Below are 25,374 nucleotides of genomic sequence, written 5' to 3'. Positions count from 1 at the left end.
AGCGTACGGAAACGTGCACTAGAGGGCGGTGTGAGCTCTTCACACCGGCCACGCTGCCGTAATTCAGCGTCGAAGAAGAAGAGAACCCAAACAACATGGCGGCACACACGGAACACGTTGAAACCGTATCCACGGCGACAGAAACAGACAAAACAGAAGGTCCAGAACCCTCCAGAGACCCAGAAACCTCAGACTCGGAGCCTGCAGGTCAGGGCCCAGACCCCGATCCCGATGAGGATGAAGACGAGGACGGAAGCGAGCCGCCCGGGCCGAGGATCCGAGACACGCCGGAGGATATCCGACTGGAGGCGATCGCCAACACGGTGGCGCTGCACCCGAGCCGGGACCTCCTGGTGTGCGGGGACGTGGACGGGGACGTGTACGCCTTCTCGTACTCGTGCACGGAGGGGGAGAACCGGGAGGTGTGGTCATCCGGGCACCACCTGAAGTCCTGCCGCCAGGTGCGCTTCTCCGAGGACGGGCTGAAGCTCTACAGCGTGTCCCGGGACAAGGCCGTCCACCTGCTAGACGTGGAGAGGGGACAGCTGGTCACCAGGATCCGCGGGGCGCACGGAGCTCCCATCAACAGTCTGCTGCTGGTGGACGAAAACATCCTGGCGACCGGGGACGACGGAGGCACCCTGAAGGTCTGGATCCATGATGGTTGTTAGTGGTCTAGGATGATCTCTTTAGGATCAATCCCTCATAAACTGGTCCAGAAACCATCATCAGATGTGATTAACCAAACTGCATCAGTTGACTTTAACCCCAGGAAAGTGGTTCTGCAGAACACCCTCCATCCCCAAGCTTTAACATGATTGTTTTGTTGTCTTTGTGTGTCTCTGTCTGAAGGTGTGGGACATGAGGAAAGGGACGGCGATCATGGATCTGAAACACCACGAGGATTACATCAGTGACATCGCTGTGGACCAGGCCAAGAGGATCCTACTCACTGCCAGGTAGCAACATAGTCTGCGAGAACTTTGTTTATCAGTGAACTGAACACGATTGTTTTAAGTTTACGTTAAAAATTCACCTACTCTTGTGTTTACAAGCAGGCTTCGACTTGCTCGGACAACAACCTAAGCATGTTTTTTTAAAGGGCTTGGGTGGTCTTTTGACAATCTGAGCTGGTCTAATGATAATCACAGATAGTCTCTTAACAGGTAAACTGGGGTTTAAATAGTCCAAACTGCTCTTTGACTCTCAGAGCTCATCCTGTAATGGCCTGCTTGCCTTTTGATGGTCCAATCTGATGTTTTTTGTGGTTTGAACTGAAGGTCTCTGATTGGTGGCCTTCGGTATTGGCCACCAGACATCCAACCTTTTCACCAAAATTTCCATACATGCTTAGTCAATGATCATCATTTTTTGAAACAGGTCTACTTTAATCCAAGTTAAACTTTGGTCTTCTGTGATTTGCTACAGTGGTGACGGTACCATGGGCGTCTTCAACATCAAGAGGCGGCGCTTCGAGTTGCTGTCGGAGTACCAGAGCGGTGATCTGACCTCCGTGGCGCTCATGAAGCGTGGTAAGAAGGTGGTTTGCGGCTCTAGCGAGGGGACCATCTACATCTTCAACTGGAATGGCTTCGGGGCCACCAGCGACCGCTTCGCTGTCAAGGCTGAGTCGTTGGACTGCATCCTCCCCATCACGGACAACATCATGTGCACCGCCTCCATGGACGGGTACATTCGGTGAGTTGGGTTATCATCAGCCGTTTACTGCCCAGGGTCCAACACGCTTTTTAATGTTTCATCTGTCCTCTCATCAGGGCCATCAACCTCCTTCCCAACCGGGTTATCGGCTGCATCGGGCAGCACGTCGGCGAACCCATCGAGGAGCTTGCCAAGTCCTGGGACTCCCGCTTCCTGGTCAGCTGCGCCCACGACCAGCTCATCAAGTTCTGGGACATTTCCAGTTTACCCAACGCGACTGTCAACGAATATCGTAAGAGGAAGAAGAAAGACGGACGAATGAAGTCTCTCACCAAGAAAGCCCACGGAGACAACGACTTCTTCTCAGGACTTGTAGAGGAAACAGAAAAGAAGGAGGAAGAAGAGGAGGAGGAGGAAGAGGAAGAGGAGGACAGTGATAGCGACAGCGGCAGCGATTAAAAAGCTGTTCCACTTAGTTTCCTGCTCGTTATGACTGTGCCTTTGAACAATTTAGTCCTCGATCAGTGAATATAAAGGTGTTCCATCATCCAAAGTGCCTCACAATGTCTGGAGTATGAACATTATGATGGATGGCATCGTAGCAAACACGAGAAGACACCGAACTTCCCGGCAGTGTTGGTTTTAGACTTTGACCTTGAAACAAACCGCCACTCATCATTCTGTGTTTTCAACTGAAAACGTGAGCTTACAGACACAAACATGGTTAAATAAACAGGGAATGTCCCAGAAGCAGAAAACTCTCTTTACCTCAAAAATATTCACGGTTACTGACCTATGTGACGCTAACAGGCAGAGAGAAATGCTCTGGCAGCACTGTTGGCTTGAAAGCCTGCAACCAGACTCCCGAGTTTTGCTCAGTAAAATCCCCGTTTTGTCAATGGAGTCTGGTAGTGATATAGAGATGTTTCTGGTTAATCTAAAAGGCTCTTACTCTTTAATTAAAAGCTCTGTCTCTGTAGGAATCCTGTCATAATGTTGTCAGACATAATCTGAATCCTATAAGTCATTTACACCCAAAAATGTGGAAAATAAGGCCCAGGTTAAAAAACATAGGTGCTATTCTGTATTCTGCAACATGGAGTATATGTTGAGGGAGCACTTTATTAGGAACATGCTTTTCTGAGCCTTCTGTATCAAACGCACCAGAATTCAACAACACATCATTCATAAAAAAGAGAACACTAGTGAAAAAAATAACAAGAACAGTGAAAATGACCTTTGTAAAACATAAAATTACATTTTTGGCAAAAAAAACAAAAACAAAAAACAAATAAAAAGCACAAAGCTTCATGTCAACACTGCTTTGGATTCAGGCTGTTCTTGAAATTCTACAAACACAAAAGAGCTTGTGCATTATAAACTTTTATACCTTTGTTAGATGTATTTTTCTTAGTTTTTTAATAAGTACGTACTGTTAATCTCTCTAACCTGATGAGAATCCTTGAAGGTTAAGAGTATGAATCTCTGGCTAAAACAGCCCCATTACCCACTTAACCATGTTTTCCCCCGATTATGTCATATGATAAAATTTGCGATAATCAGAATTTCTCATTTCTGGGGACTCTACTGAACTGCACATTTACTTTACATATAGTCTGTGACACGTAATGTTCAATTTACTGCTGTAAATACTCACTACAGGATCAAATGTGGATTAATCCATTGCTAGAAATAGTCTCCAACAAAATTTCCTGTGAGCAGCTGTTCAGTGAAATTACTGAGCCTTTAAAAAAATTAAACAACATGTTTGGGAAGTTTTAAAAATATTTATGTCTAGATTGTTCCAAAATGACAAAACTCCTGGCTCCTGCACATCGTGTTCAGGGACGTTGATTTACCTGCTAACAAGTCAAGTTTAAAAATAATATTATATACATTTGTGAGAGCTACATCCGCAGTAAAAACCAACGGGCTTAAGCTTTTTTAGTGTATTTGTTCACAGTAAGAATAAAACTAATTAACATCGCATCAGGCACCAAGATACAACTTCAACATATCTGGAAAAAGAACCTTTGTGCAAACAAAAGATCATACGAAATGGCCATCATTCTTATGGAAAGATCTTTTAGTAAACTTAGGGGCTGAAACACTAAGTTAATCAGTCAATAGACAGAATAATAATCTGGGACTGTCTTGATAACTGATTAATTGTTTGAGCAAAACACTCTCTTTCTAAAGTTTAAGCTTCTCAAATGGCAGGAGACTGAGTTCAGATAAAACAAGACATTTCAAGACGTCACCTTGGATCTGCAAAGTTGTGAGCAAATGATAAAATGATAATGATGGGGTCGTCATGTGGTTTTGTTTTTTCACAAACTAGCTCTGACTGAAGGCCAGGCCGCAGGCGGGTTCCTTCTAGGCGTGCTGTGGCGGTGTGACCGGAGTTCGCTGGTGTGACTACTCAGGTGGAACTGTAATTTCTGGTTTGTGTAAAACCTTTTGCTGCAAATTTCACAGGTGTACTTACTTTCTCTGACCGGGCGACTTGAATGAATCAACATGTGCTGGGATACATGTTCATGACTCTTGAAAGTTTTCATGCACACGCTGCAGTTGTACAGCTTCTCCGCTGAGTGGGTCGCCCTGTGGTGTTCAAGGTTTATCTTTTTAAGAAATGACTTTTGGCAGACATCACATTTGTGTGGCTTATCCGCTGAATGGGTCCACATGTGAATACTCAGTGCCGACTTCTCAGGGAACGCCTTATGGCAGACGTTACATACGTGCGGTTTATCTCCTGTATGTCGAGCGATGTGCCCCCTGAGGCCTTGAGAGGTGAGGAAAGATTTTCTACAGATGTGACAACTGCGTGTTTTCTGGTGACTCTGAAGGTGATTCCTAAGCTCATCTGCAGAGTCTGAATTCTGTCCACAAATACCACAAAGCTTTTCTGTATCATCCACGTGACTCCACGAGTGTTTAATCAACATGTTCATTGAGGTTCGTGGAGCTCCGCAGACTTTACAGGACAGAAGAGGATCGTGGTTACTAGTCAACATTCGTCTGATCAGTTTCAATCTATTTGCTTGGACGCCTGAACGTTTGGGTTGTTGTGACGTTTCCGCCATCTCAGGTTCTTTATTCATCAGACTGGCAACACCTCTGTTCGGTTTCCAGTCGTCATCTCCATCAACCACCTCCTCCCCGGATTCTTCCTCCTTTTCGCTATCAGAGAGAAGCAGAGACTGAATATTCCAGACATTGGGTGACCTTTCTCTTTCCGAGTCTTCTTCACCAGACCCTGTTTCAATGTCTTGCGATGTCTTGCGATGTACTCTGCTGGGAACAAATTACAAACAAGTTAGAGTTAGGAGCTCTCTGAACAAGTGACAGCCCTGTAGACTATTCAGGAATCTATTCATTCACTCACCTTGTCTGCAGTCTGGATTGACCTGAAGTAGATGGAGATTCTTCATCAACTTTTCTCTGCAGGAGATGAAGCTTTTCCGCACTGGCCTGGGCTTCCTCTTGTGACTGCAAGAGTTTTGTACCGAAATTGTATTTTGAATGAGGTCTTTGCTTCAGTACATGCAATAATCTTCAGCAAACAGACACAGACACACAAGAAGAGACTACAGCTGCATTCATACGCATATATTTTAGTCTTAATACGCATCACAGATTTTTCCCACATGAACCCAATGAGTGAGAACTGCCTTCCCACAGCCAGACGCCGAACTTGCTCTAACCCTGGTGCTTTCTACCCTTTAACTTTATTTCATATCAGGTCTCACATACATCTGGATGTGCACATGTTTTTCTGACCATTTGCAAATTTGCATGAATCTCAAATATCAGCTGGGAACAAATACAAGGACACAGCAGCTTTTGCAGTGGAGCAGTTTGCAAGACCAAAGAAGGTGCTTGTAACTTTCTTCAACATTCGTGGGGTTGTGCACCATGAATTCGTCCCCTACACCCCTACGTCCCCCCTACAGACAACACCAAATTCAGAGGCGTCTGAGCAAGGACATCCAGCAACAACAACCTGGAATGTGGTGCCATCAGCAGAATGATGACTCCTCACTTGCTTTACATGCAAGATTTGGTTCCCTGCATCTTCTTCCTCTTCCCCGAAACTAAATTCAAGCTGAAGGGTTGTTATTTTGACACAACTTACAGAACAGGACCTCCAGGTAGCAACCCAAGTGTATTGCTGCACATGGGGACTACTTTAGAGGGGATGGCAGCCAAATTTAAGTCTGGTCCAGTTTTTGCTTGTTATACACACAGTCTTGGACTTTTCTCTTGACAAAATCTACCATAGCAAAAAATCAAAAATCAAACTAAATACCTTCAGCCGGAAGTAAATGTGGTTATTCATTATGGAGCCGAGGGTCCTGGAGATCTCCTGTGGTGTTAATGTCTTTACATCCAGAGGTCGTAGTTTCCTGCTTCTGTCAGTAATGAGGACATCAAAAGGTTTATCATCAGCCAGCTGAGGGAAAGTGGACCTCAGCAGGTCCAGGAATTCTGGCTCCTTTAGAACAGAAGGACATCGGAGCTCCTGCAAGGGGTACTTCTGAAACACTGAAAGAAAACAGGAGAAATTACTCAGTCAGCAGAGCAAATACAGTTAGCCAGCAAGGTAATGCTGAACTGTTTAAAAGTGAAAACTGAAACAGGGATCTCACTGTGTTTGATGGGTTACCAGTAATTGATTATGATTAACATTTCTTCTGGTTATAAGTAAGGGGTTATTGATCAATGTTTTTAGGTCCCAATCGTGATCTGGGCCCGTTAATATTGGACATTTGCCAAGTCCAAGATTAACTACTTTAAATTTACCTTCGACGTTGAGCACGTTGATTCGCGGGTCTTCCAGGATCCGGATCCTGAGATTTACATGGTTGTGTACATCACTGATCTGAGGTCCAACTGTCTTCCTCCTGTCAGGCTGAACACTGGGAAAAAATTGCATTAGACATAAAGATGGGGGGAAGAGATGGTTGACAACAGTTGTAGGCAAAAAGAGACTGTCATCATCTATCAGCTTTTTGATTTTTTTTGATTCACCTTGTATTCAGTCTGGTCTGACCGGGGGTGGATGGAGATTTTTTAGTAGCTGCATCTTTTTTCTGTTGGGGAGGATCTTTCTCGAGTTCCTCAAAAGGCTAAAAGAAGAGTTTGATTATCAAGTGACTTTTCCATCAACAGACACTTTCTCTTCTGAATCAACATTTCTTGTGAGGGTTGGGGTTTGATTGCAAGAATCCAAATACAGCATCAAATCTGAATCCCTGTGAATCCTATATCAAATCTCAGCAGAGATTCACTCTGATAAACTTCATGAATCAGACAAAGTACCTTCAGTCGAATGTAGAGGGAAGAATGCCCGATGGCTCTAGAGATTTCCTCTGGTATCACTGTCTTTACATTCAGAGGTTGTAGTCTCTTGCTTCTGTTAGTCTTGAGGAACTCAAAAGGTTTATCAGCAGCCAGCTGAGGGAAGGTGGACCTCAACAGGTTCAGGAACTCTGCCTCCTGTAGACCACGAGGACACTTTAGCTTCTCCGACGGGAACTTCTTGAACACTGAAACACAAAGACAACATTGACAGGGATGTCTGGATACTTCATTTATCTGTGTGACACTCTTGATGTTTCTGATGCGATGACATGCATGTCACACCTCAACAGGCAGAAAAAAAGCAAATACTAAAGATAAGACAATAATAATTATAATTATATATAATAATTATTATAATTAGAATAATTATAATTTACCGGCATTTGAGAGCACATCATCCTGAGAGTGATCCAGGATGTGGATCCTGAGATCGATGTGGCTCCGTGGTTCAATGACGCGATTTCTGTCCGCCATCATCCTGTCCAACTGAACTCTGGGCAATAACAACCTGACAGAGGGACTTCACAAGTCAATAAAGAAAGAACACCATGATTTACCTGTAGTCAACAGTTTGGACATCAATGTCTTGGCTTTTTTCTAGTAACTGATCTCTAGAACGATTCACAATATTTATTTTTCCACAGCACTAGACCAGTTAAAGTGCCTTGTGTGTTACCTGGTTCGATCAGGGGTGGATGGGGAAGCAGCAGCAGCAGCATCTTCTTTCTGTGATGAATGAAACTCTTCATCAAGGGTCTGGGGCTTCTCTTGTGTCTGAAACACCATCAAATTTCCACCAAAAACTGTCACATGAATTGGACAAAACTAAATTAAACTTTCAGACAAAACATGTAACAGACACATATATTATAACCAGCTATATAAAACAGACAAAGTACCTTCAGTCGGATGTAGAGCGCAGAACGCCTGCTGACCCTACAGAACTCCTCTGGTGTCAGTGTCTTTACATTCAGAGGATGTAGTTTCCTTCTTCCGTCAGACATGAAGAGGTCAAAAGGTTTATCAGCAGCCAGCTGAGGGAAGGTGGACTTCAGCAGGTTCAGGAACTCTGCCTCCTGTAGACCAAGAGGACACGGCAGCTTCTGCAACGGGTACTTCCTGAACACTGAAACAAAGAGGAATATTCAACTGTAAGTTTCATTTCATTTTCATCAACACTGAAAGAAAAAAGAAAATTTGTGCAGGAAGATAACAGGGAAAGTTTCCAGACAGAGTAGAAACAAAACATTGGTGTTACCCTCCACCACTGGAGACAGCCCTTAGCAAGTAAAGGAATGGAGTTTCATGCTGAACTCACAGCTGTTAATGATAACGTCGGCTTTCTATTGATAGCAAAACTTACAAACAGCTCCTTTAACGGTAATCTCTGGAAATCATCGCCTCAGGTTTTCTCTGAATATCTGAGGTGCTTTAAACTTACCTGTGGTCGAGAGAACCTCAGTCTTAGAGTCCTCCAGAATATAGACTCTGAGAGTCTTGCGTCTGCGTTGTTTCTTCCTCCTTTCAGACTGAACTCTGGGCGATGGTAACCTGAAAGATGAAGATTAGAAGCTGGTTAATACAGAAATAACACTGTGATTTACCTGCAGCTAACAAGACATCAGTATCTTGGCTTGTTTCTAGTGACTGGTCTCTTGTTTTAGGCGAGTATCTACCCTGTAACAATTCACAGTATTTAATCTCCTTTTCTTCGATACTAGACCAGTTAAAGTGCCTTGTGTGTTACCTGGTTCGATCAGGGGTGGATGGGGAATCAGCAGCAGCAGCATCTTCTTTCTGTGAAGAATGAAACTCTTCATCGGTGGTCTGGGGCTTCTCTTGTGTCTGAAACACAAAACTACATCTTTCAGACAAAACATGTAACAGACACATATATTCTAACCAGCTATATAAAACAGACAAAGTACCTTCAGTCGGATGTAGAGCACAGAACGCTTGTTGGCCCTGCAGATCTGCTCTGGTGTCAGCGTCTTTACATTCAGAGGTTGTAGTTTCCTTTTTCTGTCAGCCGTGAAGATGTCAAAAGGTTTATCAGTTTCCAGCTGAGGGAAGGTGAACCTCAGCAGGTTCAAGAACTCTGCCTCCTGTAGACCACGAGGACACTGTAGCTCCTGCAATGGGTACTTCTTGTACGCTGAAACACAGAGGAATATTCAACTGTAAGTTCATCTATTTAATTTGACTTTCATAAACACTGGGGGGTAAAAACGTTTGTGCTGAAAAAAGGCAGAGATGGTTGCGGTACAAACTTGGCAAACCCAAAAGTGTCTGTCACAAGGAACCCACATCTTTAAACGGACTATCTGAAACTGTTCTCTGCTGATGAACATCGACAAGACAGCTAACTGGTTAGCATGCTAACTTCAGCAGAAGTAAATAAGTAACAGGGCTAGAAGCAAAACATTGGTGTTGCTTTGTACCACTTGAGACAGCATGTAGCAAGTAACACAATGAAGTTGGTGCTGAGCTCATCTTTCTTCTTGACTGGTAAGGAAACAGCTGTTAATGCTAACATTAGCTATGTAGTGATAGCAAAACAGCTCCTTTAACAGGTAGTCTCTGGAAATCTTCACAATATCTCTGAATAGCTGAGGTGTTTGTAACTTACTTCTGTCCAAGGAGACCTCAATCTCAGAGTCCTCCATGATACAGACTCTGAGATTCACATGTTTCTCTGGTTTGTGGAACCGGCGTCTGCTAGCAATCCTGTCAGATTTGACTCTGAGCGACAATGACCTGAAAGATCAAGATTAGAAACTCCTTAATGAAGAAATAACACTGTGATTTACCTGTAGTCAACAGTTTGGACATCAGTGCCTTGGCTTGTTTCTAGTGACTGATCTCTTGCTTCAGGCAAGTATCAAACCTATAACTGTTTGAAGTATTATATCCCATTTACTGCAGTACTAGAGCAGTTAAAGTGCCCTGTGTGTTACCTGGTTTGATCAGGGGTGGATGGGGAATCAGCAGCAGCAGCAGTATCTTCTCCTTGTGAAGAATGAAACTCTTCATCAGTGGTCTGGGGCTCCTCTGGTGTCTGAAATACCATCAAAATTTTCACCATAAACTGTCACATGAAATGACACAAAAATAAACCAAACTACAGCAACTTTAAGACATTTGTTTTATCAGAGAGGATCCCACCCAGAATATGTTCAGAAACAACATATATATTTTACATAAGCAACTATAGAAAACAGACAAAGTACCTTCAGTTGGATGTAGAGGGCAGAACGCCTGATGGCTCTAGAGATCTCCTCTGGTGTCAGCGTCTTTACATTCAGAGGTTGTAGTTTCCTTCTTCTGTCAGCCATGAGGAAGCTAAAAGGTTTATCAGCAGCCAGCTGAGGGAAGGTGGACTTCAGCAGGTTCAAGAACTCTGCCTCCTGTAGACCACGAGGACACTGTAGCTCCTGCAATGGGTACTTCTTGTACACTGAAACAAAGAGGAATATTCGACCGTAAGTTCATCAGTTTAATTTGATTTTCATTAACACTGAAGAGACAAAGACAAGATGGCAGGGAGGGTCGCTGGACAGACCCGGCAAAAACACAGGTGAGGGTGAACGGTGAAGGACTTGTGGGGGCCGATGTGCACAAGGTCTTAAACTCCCACCTTCAGAAGATTTTCTTCTAACAATATCCCCATCTATGGGTCCACCTCAGAGGATCCTACCAGGATCCATGAGAAATTCCTCCTGAGGTGGGAGTTTGGGGTCTGAGCCAGTTCAACCACACTACACATTTGGGTTTAGGGACAGGTGGGCCTGATACCAGAACCCCCTCTGCTTGGACATGGTGTTTGTTTTGGCCAATCCATGACTAACCCAGAACAGGTAATCTCTGGATATCTGAGGTGCTTTGAACTTACCTATGGGTGAGAGGAGTTCAATCTGAGAGTCCTCCAGGATACAGAGTTTCAGATCCATGTGTCCCTGTGGTTCACTGGACCGACGTCTGCCAGCACTCAGGTCAGACTGAACTCTGGGTGACGGTAACCTGAAAAATAAAGAGTGGAGTTGAAAACATGGACATACTCCTCAGACTGGGGAGTCCGCATATGTCGGTCCATGGAAGGAATGTTCCTTTCCAACCTTGATTCATAATCCGGCTCTGAGAGATGGTCCTGGTCCTGGTCCTGTGTGGAGGTCACCTCTGGTCGCTCAGAGGACTCCTCCATCTCTTCATCTTCATCCATCTCTTCCTCAGTGTAACAGCGGAGGCCCATATCCATCCTGTCCTCCTCCACATCTGGACATAATAACAAATAAAACTGTAAAAGTAACTTAAAGCAACATTATGAGGCAAAACCTGGGGCTAAATTTTGGTTGCTATGAAGTATGAGAACAGTCTTTTAGCAAACAAATCAAACTGAAGCTGTAGAAGAGGAATGTACTTTATGTAGAAATTACGTACTCAGCTCATATTTCTGCTGCTGCTCCTCCTCAGGGAGTTCACCTCCTCCTCCAGGAGCCTCCTCTTGTATCGGCTCAGAGATGGGAAACAAGTGCTGGTCATCTGGATCAGAGGAGGAGGTTTAAGAGGTTGATGGTTACTTCAAAATGTGGTTTTTCTTGGTGAAAACCAAAGATTTAATTGACTAAAAACATAGTTAAAAGTTGGCAAATGGAAACACAAAATAAAACTGCTGCTAATGATGAGAAAATAATCACTGGTTGCAGTCCTACTTTTTTGTAGCTAAAAATGCATCATGTGTAACAATTAACAGCCATGATGCAGTGAAGTTTTAGGCAGCAAAAGACTGAGATATTTAAGATGTGTACTTAGTTTAATTCCACCACTGAATTCATTGATTCGTTCACATTTTGCTTCCAAGAACTTTTTTTCATGTTTTTAATCGGCTTTACTTTAAGCCGAACTGATGCCATGATAACAGTTCTCGTGCTGAGAGCTCACATGTAGGTGGTATTTACCGTTAGACAAAGCGCCGTTAAATTAACGGTTTTTTAAACGGGGTTCGTCATGGAGTGGGACTTCCTAACAGGGAGATCACGTAGTTTAAAGTTGATGTCCAGTAAACTCTTGCACCGACCTGTTTCCTCTACTTTGATCTCCGGCTGCAGGAGAACCTCCAGCTGCCTCTTCTGCCGGTCGATCTCCTGCCTGAAGCCCGAAGCCTCCTCCTCGTACCCGGCTACGATTCTGTCCACGACCGCTAAGATCTCCTGCGCGGCTGCGGTCAGTTTCTCGGTAACGACGACTCTCAGTAACTCGGCTTTAGATAAAACCAAGTTACCGACACCGGCCACGGTCTCAGGATCCATGTCGGTACCGTTGATCAGCGTGAGAATCATCGCCGTTGTTCCAGGAGGAAACTGGCGCGGAATGTTTATAGGTGAGGTGGTTGCCCCCCCAACGCCGCTTCCGGGTGTTGGTACAGACACAAATGTTGTCCGACTAGAAACATCAACTGGAAAAAAACAAACAAACACTCAGATCGACGGGAAATGGCGTTGAAATGTTTTTGTATATCACATAATATAAATATATTAAGATTAATGACTAATAAATCATCACATTTATCGTAGTCACACAGGTTTTATATTTATATTATTTTATCTCATTTATCTGTTCTTACTTTTTACCAACTGGCTCAGGTTGTTATTCTAAGTGTCTGACTACATCTCTATATCTCTCTACCAGACTCCATAGACAAAAACAGGGATTTAACCAGGAGCTGCTGGAATACCACTGCCTCCATCTGTTAGTGTGTCTGTGTTACTGTGGGACTCTCAGTGGTGGAAGAAGTAATCAGATACTTTACTGAAGAAGTGATGTTTCTGGTTAAATGAAAAGGTTTTTACTCTTTAATAAAAAGCTCTGTTTCTGTAGGAATCTGAACTTGATCCTATGAGCAAAAGCTTTTCCATTACACACAGCTGTTCTAAATATATGTTGTTGTTTTAACCTCATCCGACAGAAGAATGTGTCGCAGTTTAACGATGATTCTATTCGCTGTGATTCAGCCTGAAGAGTCGCAGTGAAACACTTCTGACAGCCTTGGTGGCAGAGCCAGAGGGAGACTCACCCCTGACTCCAACACCAATCCTGAGGGGGAGGAGGGGGGAGGGAGAGCAGGAGAGGTCAAAGGTCAGAGTGGAGGAAATGTGGACGGTGGTCATCCAGAGTGAACCGAAGAAGAAGACAGAGGAACCAGAGGCGGAAAACTGACGCTGTGTGTGTGTGTGTGTGTGTGTGGGGGGTGGGGGGGGGGGGGGGGGGGGGGGGGGTGTTCATAAACATCATGAAGATGATTTCAGTCTGAGTCAGATGATCTGACTGATCACACCTCTCATCTTTAAGGTTTATTATTATTAGTAAATTATTACATTTACCACGGAGCAGATGTCCAACAGAGAGGTAAGTATTATTATTATTATTATTATTATTATTGTTGTTGTTGAAACATTTAAAAAAGAAAGAAACCAACTCCATCTCTATTCTATTTATTATTAAAGCTAATTTATCTGGTTTTACTTTTTATTGTGTAATTTCACTACTTTGTAATTGTATGATGAAAAGTGCTACCCAATAATATTTGTATCACTAAATTACTTTTATTATAGTTACATTTTTAATTTGTAAATTTATACACAAATGACAATTTAATATATATTTATGTTTTACATACAAATGCATTTACTGTTATCAACATTATTAAAAGATCAATGATTATAATAAATGATGAATAATAAGAATAATGAATGCAGCATATTATTACTGTGTAAACTAAAGTTACAACTTATTTTATCATTAGTTTACACCTGATAATCTTTGTATAGTCTTACTTTTATTTCTCTAATTGTTTATATTGTTTTAATTTTCGTCTCTTTAAAAATGTATTTAAATTTTTAAGCTAATTGAACTGATGTATGTGTTTTAATATACAGTTCTTAACACAGCTTCCTTTTTAAAATAGATTATTAATGTTTAAATTAGGTTTATTATTGTTTCAGTCAGAGCTCGATTTATTGATTCTGTCATCTATTTATTATTCAGTGATGTAACTGATTGATCTCCAGCCACAGTGAGTGTAAATTAACTGACTTATTGATCTCGGTTCAGGAGATCGGACTGATGAGTGGACTGAACCAAAACCCTGCAGCACCGTCACGTAGGTGGGTGTTACACCTGAAAAATGAAACTACAAATAAAGATCATCAACCGGAGCTGATTAAAAACAGGTTTATTAACATGTTTCAGGTAAACCTCAGGTGTGTGACTGGTGTCCTCCTCCACAGCAGCAGTACCTGAATCTGACCAGCGGGGGGCGAAACAACGCGACACACACTGCAGACCACGGCTGCTGTGAGTCTGTGTCTGTGTGTGTGTGTGTGTGTGTGTGTGGTCAAATTATCCCTTCAAGTCACTATGTTCCCCTTCTAACACGATCAGTGTTAAATGTAACCCAGAGAGTCTGAGGGCTTCACCTCCCCCGAGGCTCAGTAGCTAATGTGTCGGCCATGTTGTGGTGTAATGTTCGCTGGAGGAAAAACCCTACGAGCTGCTGTCGCTCTCTGTTACAGCTGAGGCTGAATTACCAACTGAGCAAAGTTAAAAAAGCTCATGGGACCAAAAAGTCAGACAATAATATATCAAACATCTGTAAATCTGCCAAGAAATCATTTAAAAAAGTCTTTGTAACTGCAGAACTTGCTTGAGAATTCTCAAGTTTTAAGGTTTTCTTCACTATCAAAGTATTACACTGATAGCTGTCATCACATCCAATGGGTATATTAAAAGAGGAAGCGGTAATTAATAATTCGGCATACTTCTGTGGTGCCAACAATGGAGAGCTGTGGAGTTAGACTGCCCTCTATTGGAGATACTGTAATCATGCTGCTCTAAAAAATACTAAAAATCTGAAGATGTTTTAACCTGGACTTTTAAATCTGAATTTTCTCTCTTGTCTTTCTGCAGTCGTCCATCCATCCTCTCATCCCTCTCCTCCTCTACAGCGACAGACACTTCCCTCCATCCTCCCCGTACACTCAGCCAATCAGTGCGTCCGCTGCCCAACAGGCCGACGCCCACTCTGGAGCACACCCCTGTTACCATGGCAGCAGCGTCACCAGGTGAGCTTTGGAGGGACTCAGGTAAATCTGACAGAATAATACACATAATACTGCAGTCTCTGTTACTACTGATACTGCAAATACTGTACTGTACAACCTGAACTCTCTCTCTCTCTCTGTGTGGCCATGTGTTGTGAATGTCTCTCGCCCTCGGCAGGCAGACAGGTGGTGAAGAAGCCTCTGAACGCCTTCATGCTCTACATGAAGGAGATGAGACACAAAGTGCTGCAGGAGGGACGTGAGCGAGAGAGCGCCGCCATCAACCGCATCCTGGGACGCCGGGTGAGAGAGGACGGAACCCCGATGACGTCACTGTGATGTCATCAGGGTTCTGCTGGAATACGCCCGCCTCCGTCTGTTAAGTGTGTTTGTGTTGCTGTGTGACTGTCAGTGGAGGAAGAAGTACTCAGATACTTCACACACAGAGAGTGATAGATGGTGATGTTTCTGGTTGAACTAAAGGATCTTCCTCTTTAAAACATTGTTTCTAAATGATATATATTTTTAATCTGCTCCTCTGTCAGTGGCACGCTCTGTCGCAGTCTGAACAGTCCAAATATTACGATCTGGCCCAGAAGGAGAGACTGCTCCACATGCAGCTTTACCCCGGGTGGTCGGCCAGAGATAACTACGTATGTACAGTTCGTCCATCACAGTGTCCATATACTGTGAGTGTGTGAACAATGGCTTCAGTTTCCTCTGTTTCTTCTGTTTTCAGGGTAAAAGGAAAAGGAAGCGGAGCCAGCAGCCTTCAGGGAGCTGCTCCAGGTCAGGTTAAAGAATGTAATGTATGGGTTCACACCAAGTTAACTTATTAATTATATTAGGAGGAAGAATTGTTATATACAATGTGGAATTACTGAACAAAATGTGATATAAATATCAATAAATGAATGTATTTAACAAACAATGATACTGATTTATACGTGGTAAAGGTCTTTAATTTGGGGAAAGTGTTAAATTTTAAATAAATAAGATGCTGTGAAATAATCATAGGAATAAATGCAAACTGGTTTCACCCTGATTTGTCCTAATTTACAGATTATTCAAATTGATGAATTAAAATGGAAATAAAAACAAGCAATAAGTAAAAGAAATAAAATCCTGAATAATAAAAAATAGGAAAATGTAAATGAATCACAAAAATGTAAAAAAGAAAGAGAGTAGTAAAAGAAATAAAAACACAAAAAGTAAAAAATAAGCAAATGTAAACAAATCATTAAAAATGGAAAAACAAAACCAAAAGATACATAAATAAAAATTAAATAAAATGAAAATAACAAAAAATAAATAAATAGTTAAAACAAATAAAAACCTGAATTTAAAAAAAATGAATAAAGTACTTAAAATATAAGAAAATGTCACCTTTAGGACTCCGTACTGATGTGTATTTATTAATAGACTGGTGTTTGCAGACATTTAACATCTTGTATGTTGCACCACACTCATGTACTAAATGTTTCTGGGGCATGTTGACCTCTGACCTCTGACCTGTTCTCTGTGTGATTTAAATCCCTCCGAGCTGAGCAATAAATATAAATTCATGTTGTTTTGTTTTTTCCTGCAGCTGGACTCTGACGGCTGAATGAGACAACACGTGACAGAAAACACACTGTGATCGTCATCTGAGTGGAAAATAAAAAAATAAAAATGTTCTGACTGAAATCAGAGTTTCTACTGTGTTCACGGAGTTAAGACATTAAAAAAGAGGAGAGAGAAGAGAGAGAGAGGGGAGACGAGAGGAGAAAGAGCTGTAAAACTATTACGTTAAGTATCAAAGTACCAGAGTAGTATAAGCTTTGAGTAAATAAATATCAGTGGTAAAAGTACTACATGTAGTTAAAGATGTAAAAATACTCAGTTAAATGTATCAAAGTAAAAGTACTTGTTCACAACAGTACATAACATGAATCATCTTTGCCAGCTGTTGACTGAAAATAAATCTTTTATTATCAAAGCATCTGGATTGTGACACTGTTCAAGTCAGATGTGTGTTTCAGTGTTGAACATCAAGTGAGAAACTCTCTATGAAACAACAGCCTTCATTAATTCAGCAGCATTTTACAGGGGGTTTTGGTTTGATCTAAACTTTACAGACAGTTTTAGTTTCATGGATTCATTTTACAGTAAAAAAAAAAAGTCATAAAAATATTTTACATGTTATATAACTTAAACAACAATAATCAAGAGTAGAAAAACATACAGAACAAAACTCATTAACTTACACTGATAAGCTCTCACTGTGATGAAGAGTTAGCACTGGGAATGCTAAGTCGCTAGCTTTGTTAGCTTTGGTCCTGAATTTCTAGCTAGCTTACAAACAAAAGCAACATGAAATAATTTCCTATGTTTTAAGATTTAGTCTCAAGTCTCCAGGTATGTTTGCCTTTCATGTAAGCTAAATGTATTATTTTTACTTGAGCTGACATTAATCATCATAATCATAGCTTAGCATAACAAGCTAACCTGTTGCTACTTCACTCAATTCAATGACACATGCCTTCATTCTCACAGCGATGTAAAGACACCTTAAATTAACTGAAGGACAGCTAAGTGGCTAGCAGTTTTAGCTTTGGTCCTGAATCTTTAGTTAGCTTAGCTTAGTTATTAGCTTAAATTAATTGGCATTACTTTCATTAGTGTTGTTAGCATTATTCATCAAAGTTGTTTAGATGAATGAGCTAGCATATGGCTAACAAATTCAGCTCTCAGCTCTCTCAGAGAGGGCCAATTAGCCAGCAGTTTAGTTTGGGTCTTCAATCTCTGGTTAGCTTGATTGGCATAATTACTGCTAACTAACACAATGATGTCAGCTTTCACTCTCACATATGGCAGTTCGGATTTACTGGCACTTTAATGGCATCTGAGACTTTTTTTAAAACCTTAGGTTGAGACAGAAATTTAATGCTTATCATAATAAATTCCTGAAATCCCTCAGAAGCCTTTGACAGAAGTTTGAAAAAACATTGTGCTTCTTCTTCTTATTCATTGTATTTTAACACTGTCTAATGATGTTAATGTGTGTTTTTTAGTGTTTGTGTCCCAGAAAATCAAGTAACACAGAGAAATACAATGGTTTTCAGATGATTTGATGGAGGCTAGTAAGTAGGCTAAGTAAGTAGTAATAGTAGGCTAGCTGTAATTTCGACACTAATTTTACCTCTCAGTGGAGTCAAACCTCTCGTTTTCCTGACTTTTAGTGTTTGAAGTCAAATGTTCATACTTCAACCACGTGATCATGATAATGTAAACATAAGACCTTTTCTGTGCCTCCTCCTCTTCCTCAGTAACCAGGAGAGAGATGGAAATGCTGCTTTGAATGAATAAACTGATGTTACACCTCTCCGTCCGTTCGTCCTCTTGTCCAGGAATCAGAACGGATGAATACTGTTTCCATCAGCTCAGGTCAGTTACCCCTTCGTTCCCTCCCCCCTCTGTCCTCACTCATCCCTCCCCCCCTCCACTATCCTGTATCTCTGTCTGCAGGACGAAGGCAAGGTCACCGGCCAGGAGAACACGATGGGAACCGTCGCCTGGACGTTTCTCTCCAGGAAGTTGAAGATCGGGTTCCACCACGTTCGAGACAGGTAGTTGTTCAGATCCTGTCGCGCCACCTAAACGGAGATAAACACAAAATTCTGTCTTCTGCTTTTAGAGCATTCTATACTATTTGGTATTAATCTTCTGTGTGAAGCTTTGAGTATCTTAAAAAGTGTTCTATAAATAAAGATATCAATGACATTAAACTTGCTTCCAGTCCCCATTACTGTTACTGTTTGATTTGTATACCCACAGGGGAACATGAACTTAAAAAGAAATATTAAGTCAAATTTCTAAGCAATATGCAGTACAGCTGAGCTGCCAGCAGGGGTCAGTATGATGTCCTGACAGTTTGTGTGTGTGTGTGTGTGTCCACCTACATGTGTGTTGGCCATGGTGTGGTACCACCAGAAGATCCTGGTGGTAGCGAAGTATCCGATCACCACGTCAATGCTGTAGTGCTCATGGGCGATCAGGATGCAGATGACTCCCGAGGCGCTGAGGAACCAGCAGATCCAGTGATACCACCACATCCACCGAGGAGAGTCTAACACAGATTTATAAAAGAAACTTTTTTCAGCATAAAAATGACTAAAACACCGTTTTATATCTTGTCTTAATGTCCTTCTATGTCATTTTCTAACATGTTGTTTCCCTTTACAGTTTTACAAGAACAAAAACTAAAATTTACAAGAAAAGTCATGTGGTTATGATACTAAAGTTTTTTACTGAAATAATAAGAGTTTAAACTGGTGTTTGTGTTTGTACTCACACTCTTTGATGAAGAGGTAGGACAGTGTCAACATGACGGTGTGACCGCTGTACAGGAAGTCTCCACACATCAGGTGAGAGCCGGTCAGAGACAAACCTGAACACAGACAAACAGGTTCGAGTTAAAAACACAGTCTGAATGTCGTTAAGGAAAAACAAAGCAAAACAAAACTGCAACAATAATCCTCTCTGTCGTCGATGTAATGTTAAAGGACAGTCAAACCAAACAGCACTGGAGAAGAAATTAACGTTCTCTGAGACATTTGTTACAAAATGGCTGCTGCACTTGAAGATAAATAAAAAGGAAAAGGAAAAACATGTTTTTAATGTTTCTCAGAATTCACCCTGGAAGTCCTCTGCAAACAAGTGAACAACACTGTTGTTTCCTTGAATGTAAAACCCTGAAGTCACATGAACAGCTGAACTGTAAAACACATTTCCTGGTTATAAAACTGTAAAATGTCTATATTTGTTTCACAAGGGCGTCATCATTCTACATTTTTAAAACAAACAACTGAAAAGATATAATTTATTAATTATTATTAAGTAGAATTAACACACCATTTACTTGACTAACACCTTGTAGCGACAGATAATCTCTTGTCAACACGTAGAAACTCTTCAAGTTTAGAGACTGTTGTTGACTCAGTAGCTCCACCTACTGCAAAAAGTCAATGAGATTTTTTCATTGTGTTTTGGATTCTTCCAGAAAATAAACAGTGAGCAGCTAAAGTTTCTGATCCTTCAGGTTTAGTTGATCAGATCATCTTCACAGATGAACACCACTGTTCTGATGTTTGAAGCCTAAATCCATGTATGTATGTATTATGTCAGAGTATAAAATCTGAAAATGTCTTGAGTTTGTGTTAAAACCACAGACTTTATTTATAGAACAGGAAGTGCTAACATGCTAACATGCACATGTCAGAGTTTGGGTTTTACCTCCTCCTGAAATCAGCCTCAAAATCCTCCAGATTTTCCCCGTCGAGTCGTTGTAAAGCTGCAAACACACAAACAATGAACAACAAACATTTACTGACAACGAACAGAAAACAGTAAACTGCAGGTAGATGTAAATAACAGTGTTCATATGTACCTTTGGAGCGCAGACCATGTGTTTTCCAGGCACGGGCAGAGTGGTGATGTACATGGTGACACAGCGATACATGTAGAGAGTCCCGATGAGGAAGAAACAACGACGACCAATGATCGCTCTGCAGAGAGTAAACAAAGAGTTACTTCAATTAAAATGTTAAGAGTTTTTCTGACTGTGTTTCTGCCTGGAGAAATTAAACCTCATCCCTAGTTTAGCTCTTGAGTCTTAAAGCTGCCGCTGTATGTATTAAGCAACTTTCAGCTGACTCCAACTGTTTCAATGGACGTCTCTACTTTTAAAATCTAAAATTTTAGCAGCATCTTGATTCTGCCAAACTGCATTGTTCAACATGAAACTACTTTATTCTGTGTTTTTCCAGTTTTCAGGTCTGTTTGTTTTAGAGAGGAGGAGACCTCTGAGGAAAATTCGGCTCGTGGTAAAAACCTCCTGAACCTTTGAAACTGAAGAAATCTTGTGGAAAACCATGTTCAGTATTTGGATCGGGATCGTACTTGTGTTTGAGGAAGATCCACTGGACGAGCCAGAGTCCGACCAGGATCAGCCCATTGACCTCGGTGACGGTGAATGCCCACGGCACTCGGTCCACATAGTCAAAGAACTTGTCGGGCAGCGGCGGGTTCACGGACTTGTCCGGCACCCTCTCGTGGACGACGGTGATGATGACGGTGGTGAAGATGAGGTTGAACAGCGCGTAGAGGAAGGCCACGCCGGTCTTCCACCACTCCTTTGGCAGGCGATTCGCCCGTTCCTCCGGCACAGTGATCTTGACGTAGTCGCAGTGTCGCCGCAGCCCGCTGCTCAGGGAGTGGATCAGCTGGTTCTGTTTTAACAGGCTGCTCAGTTTGCTGCGCTCATGTTTGTTTTTGCCATCGGGGGTGTCGTTGGTGGCGGCGGCAGCGGGTGTTGGTGGTGAGGAGTTGTGGCGAGTCAGGTTACCGTTGGCGACCCTCTGGGGATGAGGCGGTGTAGAGGAATTTGTTGTAGTTACGTTAGCTTCCACAGGAGGGCGAACATCATCATTGTCCTCGATCAGTTCTGAAGCTGTCATTGATCTGTCTGGAGTATAAACGATCACTTTGATCAATAAGAAAGTCACAGAGCAGGCAGGTGATTGGTCGATCCGGTCCGGTCAGCACAAACCTGAAAAACCACAACAAACATTTTTAACTTTAGTTACCTGCCCGACACAGAACGAGACCTGACATCAAAATATTTCATGGTTAAATGAACTGTATGAATCAACAACTCACACAAAAGGTGTTTTGTTCCAAGAGGTTCACATTATGCAAATATTTACCTCCTGTCTTTACTTTGTCCAACTTTCAACTTTCAACATGGATCTAATTTTCCCCATGTATGACAAAGATCTTTGGAATTAGAATCAGTACCAGACTCCATTGACAAAAGCAGTAATTTTACAGAACACAGGAGCTGCTGGAATTCTTAATGAAGTTTTGAACTGTATGCAGGAATTGTCTCTGACGCTGATCGAGTTCAGGTGAGTTAGTGACCTGCTTCTCACACACTCTAGCTGTTGTGAGTGTTTGACTTTTAGTAACCTGAGGGAGGCACTCCCTGTAAAAAAGACACACCCACACAGAAACACACACACATCCTGTTAAAGACACACGTGACTTCTGAACAGAAAACAAGTCCGACAGCACCGGCAGAGACATGATCATCAAACAGGAGGAAGACTCTTCCTTTACTATCAGCTGACATCTGCTTACAATAACAATTTAAATGATAACTCTGGTATGTGTGTAAATGATTGACAGGGACAAAGATCTGATCCAGCCTTGCTATGTATCAATACCAGACTCCACTGACTCCATTGTTTTTGTTATTGTGTGACTTTCAGTGGTGGAACAAGTAATCAGATTTTTGTCAATGGAGTCTGGTACTGAGATATGGCAATGTTTAGTTGATTAGCTCTGGCATTACATTGCAGCTATCTCAAGATGACTGCCAAGCATTAATAAAGACACCATATCCAACACCAAACTTCATTCAGATTTCAAAGATTTTTGCTGCTGTTCGCTAGAATCACTTTTCACTCCTTTAACTTTATATTCCACTTAAATGTTGTCAGCAAATAGCAATACTTTGTCAGTAAATCAGAGGAATTCTTAATGGAGTTCTGAACCAGTGTGACCTGAGCTGCAGGGCTCTGGATATTCTCACTAGTTTCTGATATTCAACAGTCCAAACAATTAAGTGTAAAAGGGGGAAATAAAACCCGCTCTCTCTGCAGACAGAGGCTGCCTTGATGAATGCAAACTGTTGCAGATCGAGTTAAATTGTGAGTCATGTCTCCGTCTCCTGCTAAATACCTCCTGTCCCTGCCGCCTCTCCAACAACATTTCACACTAAAGTGAATGTGTGCCGATACATGTGTGAGTTTTAAAAACACTTTCTGTTCATCACGCTGACCTGAAACCCGTCAGGCAGGATCACTAAGACACAAACACTAAATGAAAACAAAACTTCCAAAAAAGTCAAAGGAAAAGGCTGCAAATGTTTGTTTTTGTTGTTTTAAGTCGTCGTTTTTCTGTCACACACTCGTTTTCTGTCCATTTAAAACAAACGACCTGGTGCGTGTTTCTTATGTCACATCCTGTTTACAGCTCCACAGAATAACAGAAATGAACTCTAATCGAGTTAAAACCATGGGAACTCAATTTCCCCAAATTAGAGCTGATTCATCGACACAGGACAGACAGCCGGTGGAGTGAGGGGGGTATTATAGAGCTGCAACCAGCAGACATTTTGTCTGACTTGTAGCAAAACAGGCACTGAAGCTACAGTTTATTTTCATTAAATCTAGGTGGTTTTTAACTTCATACTTTAACCAGAGGAAGTATTTTAGTCATCAGAAGTCTGGATTTGAAGTTATTGGAGAAACAAGCTCAGCTAACATCAGCAGCAGTTCAGTTCTGCCAAACTGCATCTGAAAAATGCTGATTTTTAACCTGAATCTGGTTTATTCAGTGTCTTTTCTGGTTTTAATAATCAGGTCTGTTTGGTTTCAAGAGGAGGAGAACTCTGTGGAGAATTCGGCTTCCAGTGAAAACCTCCTGAACCTTTGAAACTGAAGGAACCCTGAGACTCCAACTCCCACGATTCCTCAAATCCACGCTGTTTCACAACGTCACATTGCTGATTATAAAAATTACATACTGTCCATTTACAGAAAAAGACAGTAAATAAAAACATAAAACTGAATACTTTCAAATTTATATGCAACAAAAAACTGCGTAACTCTCGCGTTAAAACATCTGGGAGCGTGAATATTTACTGGAACTACTTTCACCAAACTAAAACCACAGTAGGCAAAAAGACGAAGATTATTTCTCAGCTGATAAATTCAGAAATAAGCAAATCAGTAACAAGTAAATCAGACCAATCGATTAATGGTTAGCGAATCAGGTAAATATTAGAAACATCTTATTACCTAAGGTGTTCCTTTAAATATTACTTTACCTCCAACAGTGAGGAAGTCGGAGGCAGTGAACGTTTTGTCGGTGTATGTTCACCCAACTATCACTATCATTAGAGAAATATCACTATCTTCCTGTTGATCGATTGATCAGCAAATCGCTTTTCCACAAAGTTTTAAATGACGAACATCAAAGAAAAACGCGCAGGTTTTAACAAGCAGCGAATATTTTCACTTCAACTTCAACTCAAGAAACAGCGATTAACTGTTCGCGTCAGCCTCGAACACTGCGGGAAATAAACGTCTGGACATGTCGTCCTTCATTTTGACACGGGCAGGGCGACAGAAACTCACCTGTCGGACGGTGTGTTCGCGGTTTTTAGTCTAAAACAGGTAAAACCCGAACACAAACGGTCTGTTTTGTCCTCGCGGAGACGTTAGGTGCAGGATTTCTCTTCTTCGGCTCAGTTTTAGTTACTTTTTAGACTCCGAACACTTCTCCTCTTCTTCTCCTCTTCTCCGTCTTCTTCTCTTCGCTGACTGTGAGCGCGCTTCTACTTTCTCCGTCTGAGCACGAGCATCAGTGTGAGTAAAGAAACCCCAACAATCCAAATATGGTCCGGAAGCTTCCGGCTCACCCCGCCCCCCCGCTGCTGACTCACCTTCCGAGGTTGACAGCGATGACTCACCTGAGCTCGGCCTCACTCGGAATTTTCCGTCAAATTCAGGAATATATCACTAAAATATGTATTTTAAAATAAGAAATAACTGAATGTTCCCCTGACCATGTTCAAACGAGAGCAGTGACTGAGTTAAAATAAATAAATAATTAACTAAATGAATGAATGAATAAATAAATGAATGTCAAAACTTCAACAAAAAAAGAAAAGAAAAAGTCAAAACGTGGCTTGTTCATTAATATTGGTTTGAAATTAAAGTAATGAGATCAAACTTTTAACTTTCTAAACCCAAATTATAAAATCAAAATAAAGATAATAAATCTGGATTTTGACAGCTGTCTTGATTTGGATTCAGTCCTGAAGTAGCTGACCTGTGTTATATATATATATATAAATCTGCGTCTCATTGTTTTGACTTTTAACCATTTTTATTTTTAGAAATTTTAGTTTTCTTCTTTCCTCTTTTTCTTCTTTCCCTGGTAGAAACAGACTTCCACAGAAAAGAGAAATATAACATCACAGCCTCATGATATTTCAGTGTTTTATAGATGTAGGTTCTTTTTTCACTTCATTTTATTGCCTCATTGTTTTTATGTCTCCTGTTATTCAGTGTAGATTTCAGGGAACGTGAGCAGTCTGTTTGTCAAAGCTGAATTTCTATTGACTGAGTTTATGGAGGCC

The 25,374-nt window shown here is 41.6% G+C and overlaps 4 protein-coding genes across 11 annotated transcripts; 2 read left to right on the top strand and 2 right to left on the bottom strand.

Annotated features, from left to right (window-relative positions):
* The first annotated feature begins 60 nt into the window (after window positions 1–60).
* Window positions 61–2,976, top strand: LOC108874590 (WD repeat-containing protein 55). The gene is made up of 4 exons (XM_018663102.2): window positions 61–647; window positions 853–959; window positions 1,429–1,698; window positions 1,776–2,976. Exons 1-4 carry the CDS (start codon window positions 96–98, stop codon window positions 2,116–2,118), a joined length of 1,272 nt encoding a protein of 423 aa, XP_018518618.1. The 5' UTR covers window positions 61–95; the 3' UTR covers window positions 2,119–2,976.
* On the bottom strand, window positions 2,762–12,793 carry LOC108874563 (uncharacterized). 7 transcript variants are annotated; one of them, XM_018663076.2, is made up of 19 exons: window positions 12,104–12,792; window positions 11,467–11,568; window positions 11,145–11,301; window positions 10,922–11,049; window positions 10,260–10,486; window positions 9,987–10,087; window positions 9,659–9,786; window positions 8,958–9,184; window positions 8,777–8,874; window positions 8,471–8,580; window positions 7,929–8,155; window positions 7,706–7,803; window positions 7,407–7,549; window positions 6,988–7,214; window positions 6,697–6,794; window positions 6,469–6,584; window positions 5,975–6,210; window positions 5,051–5,154; window positions 2,762–4,959 (listed from the first exon to the last, which is right to left on the bottom strand). In XM_018663076.2, the coding sequence occupies exons 1-19, from the start codon at window positions 12,363–12,365 to the stop codon at window positions 3,990–3,992; spliced, it is 3,759 nt and encodes a 1,252-aa protein (XP_018518592.1). In that variant the 5' UTR covers window positions 12,366–12,792; the 3' UTR covers window positions 2,762–3,989. The 7 variants fall into 7 exon arrangements, with proteins under 7 accessions (XP_018518592.1, XP_018518593.1, XP_018518596.1 ...); XM_018663077.2 differs by having other exon boundaries at window positions 2,762–4,956; XM_018663080.2 differs by having other exon boundaries at window positions 7,407–7,537.
* Window positions 12,794–14,279: 1,486 nt separating this feature from the next.
* On the top strand, window positions 14,280–18,300 carry LOC108874537 (transcription factor 7). Its single transcript, XM_018663049.1, has 6 exons — window positions 14,280–14,379; window positions 14,992–15,146; window positions 15,308–15,428; window positions 15,671–15,778; window positions 15,865–15,914; window positions 16,714–18,300. The coding sequence occupies exons 3-6, from the start codon at window positions 15,339–15,341 to the stop codon at window positions 16,733–16,735; spliced, it is 270 nt and encodes an 89-aa protein (XP_018518565.1). The 5' UTR covers window positions 14,280–14,379; window positions 14,992–15,146; window positions 15,308–15,338; the 3' UTR covers window positions 16,736–18,300.
* On the bottom strand, window positions 17,074–24,587 carry LOC108874529 (phosphatidylcholine:ceramide cholinephosphotransferase 2). Of its 2 annotated transcripts, none has more exons than XM_018663042.2 (7): window positions 24,368–24,587; window positions 21,066–21,630; window positions 20,554–20,671; window positions 20,400–20,457; window positions 19,459–19,554; window positions 19,067–19,233; window positions 17,074–18,760 (listed from the first exon to the last, which is right to left on the bottom strand). In XM_018663042.2, exons 2-7 carry the CDS (start codon window positions 21,620–21,622, stop codon window positions 18,587–18,589), a joined length of 1,170 nt encoding a protein of 389 aa, XP_018518558.1. In that variant the 5' UTR covers window positions 21,623–21,630; window positions 24,368–24,587; the 3' UTR covers window positions 17,074–18,586. The 2 variants fall into 2 exon arrangements, with proteins under 2 accessions (XP_018518558.1, XP_018518550.1); XM_018663034.2 differs by having other exon boundaries at window positions 21,066–21,714; window positions 24,368–24,586.
* Window positions 24,588–25,374: the final 787 nt, after the last annotated feature.

The sequence above is a fragment of the Lates calcarifer genome, unplaced genomic scaffold (assembly GCF_001640805.2).
Source record: "Lates calcarifer isolate ASB-BC8 unplaced genomic scaffold, TLL_Latcal_v3 scaffold_37_80, whole genome shotgun sequence".
NCBI classification, from domain to species: Eukaryota; Metazoa; Chordata; class Actinopteri; family Centropomidae; genus Lates; species Lates calcarifer.
This window is presented reverse-complemented; position numbering and strand designations above follow the sequence as displayed.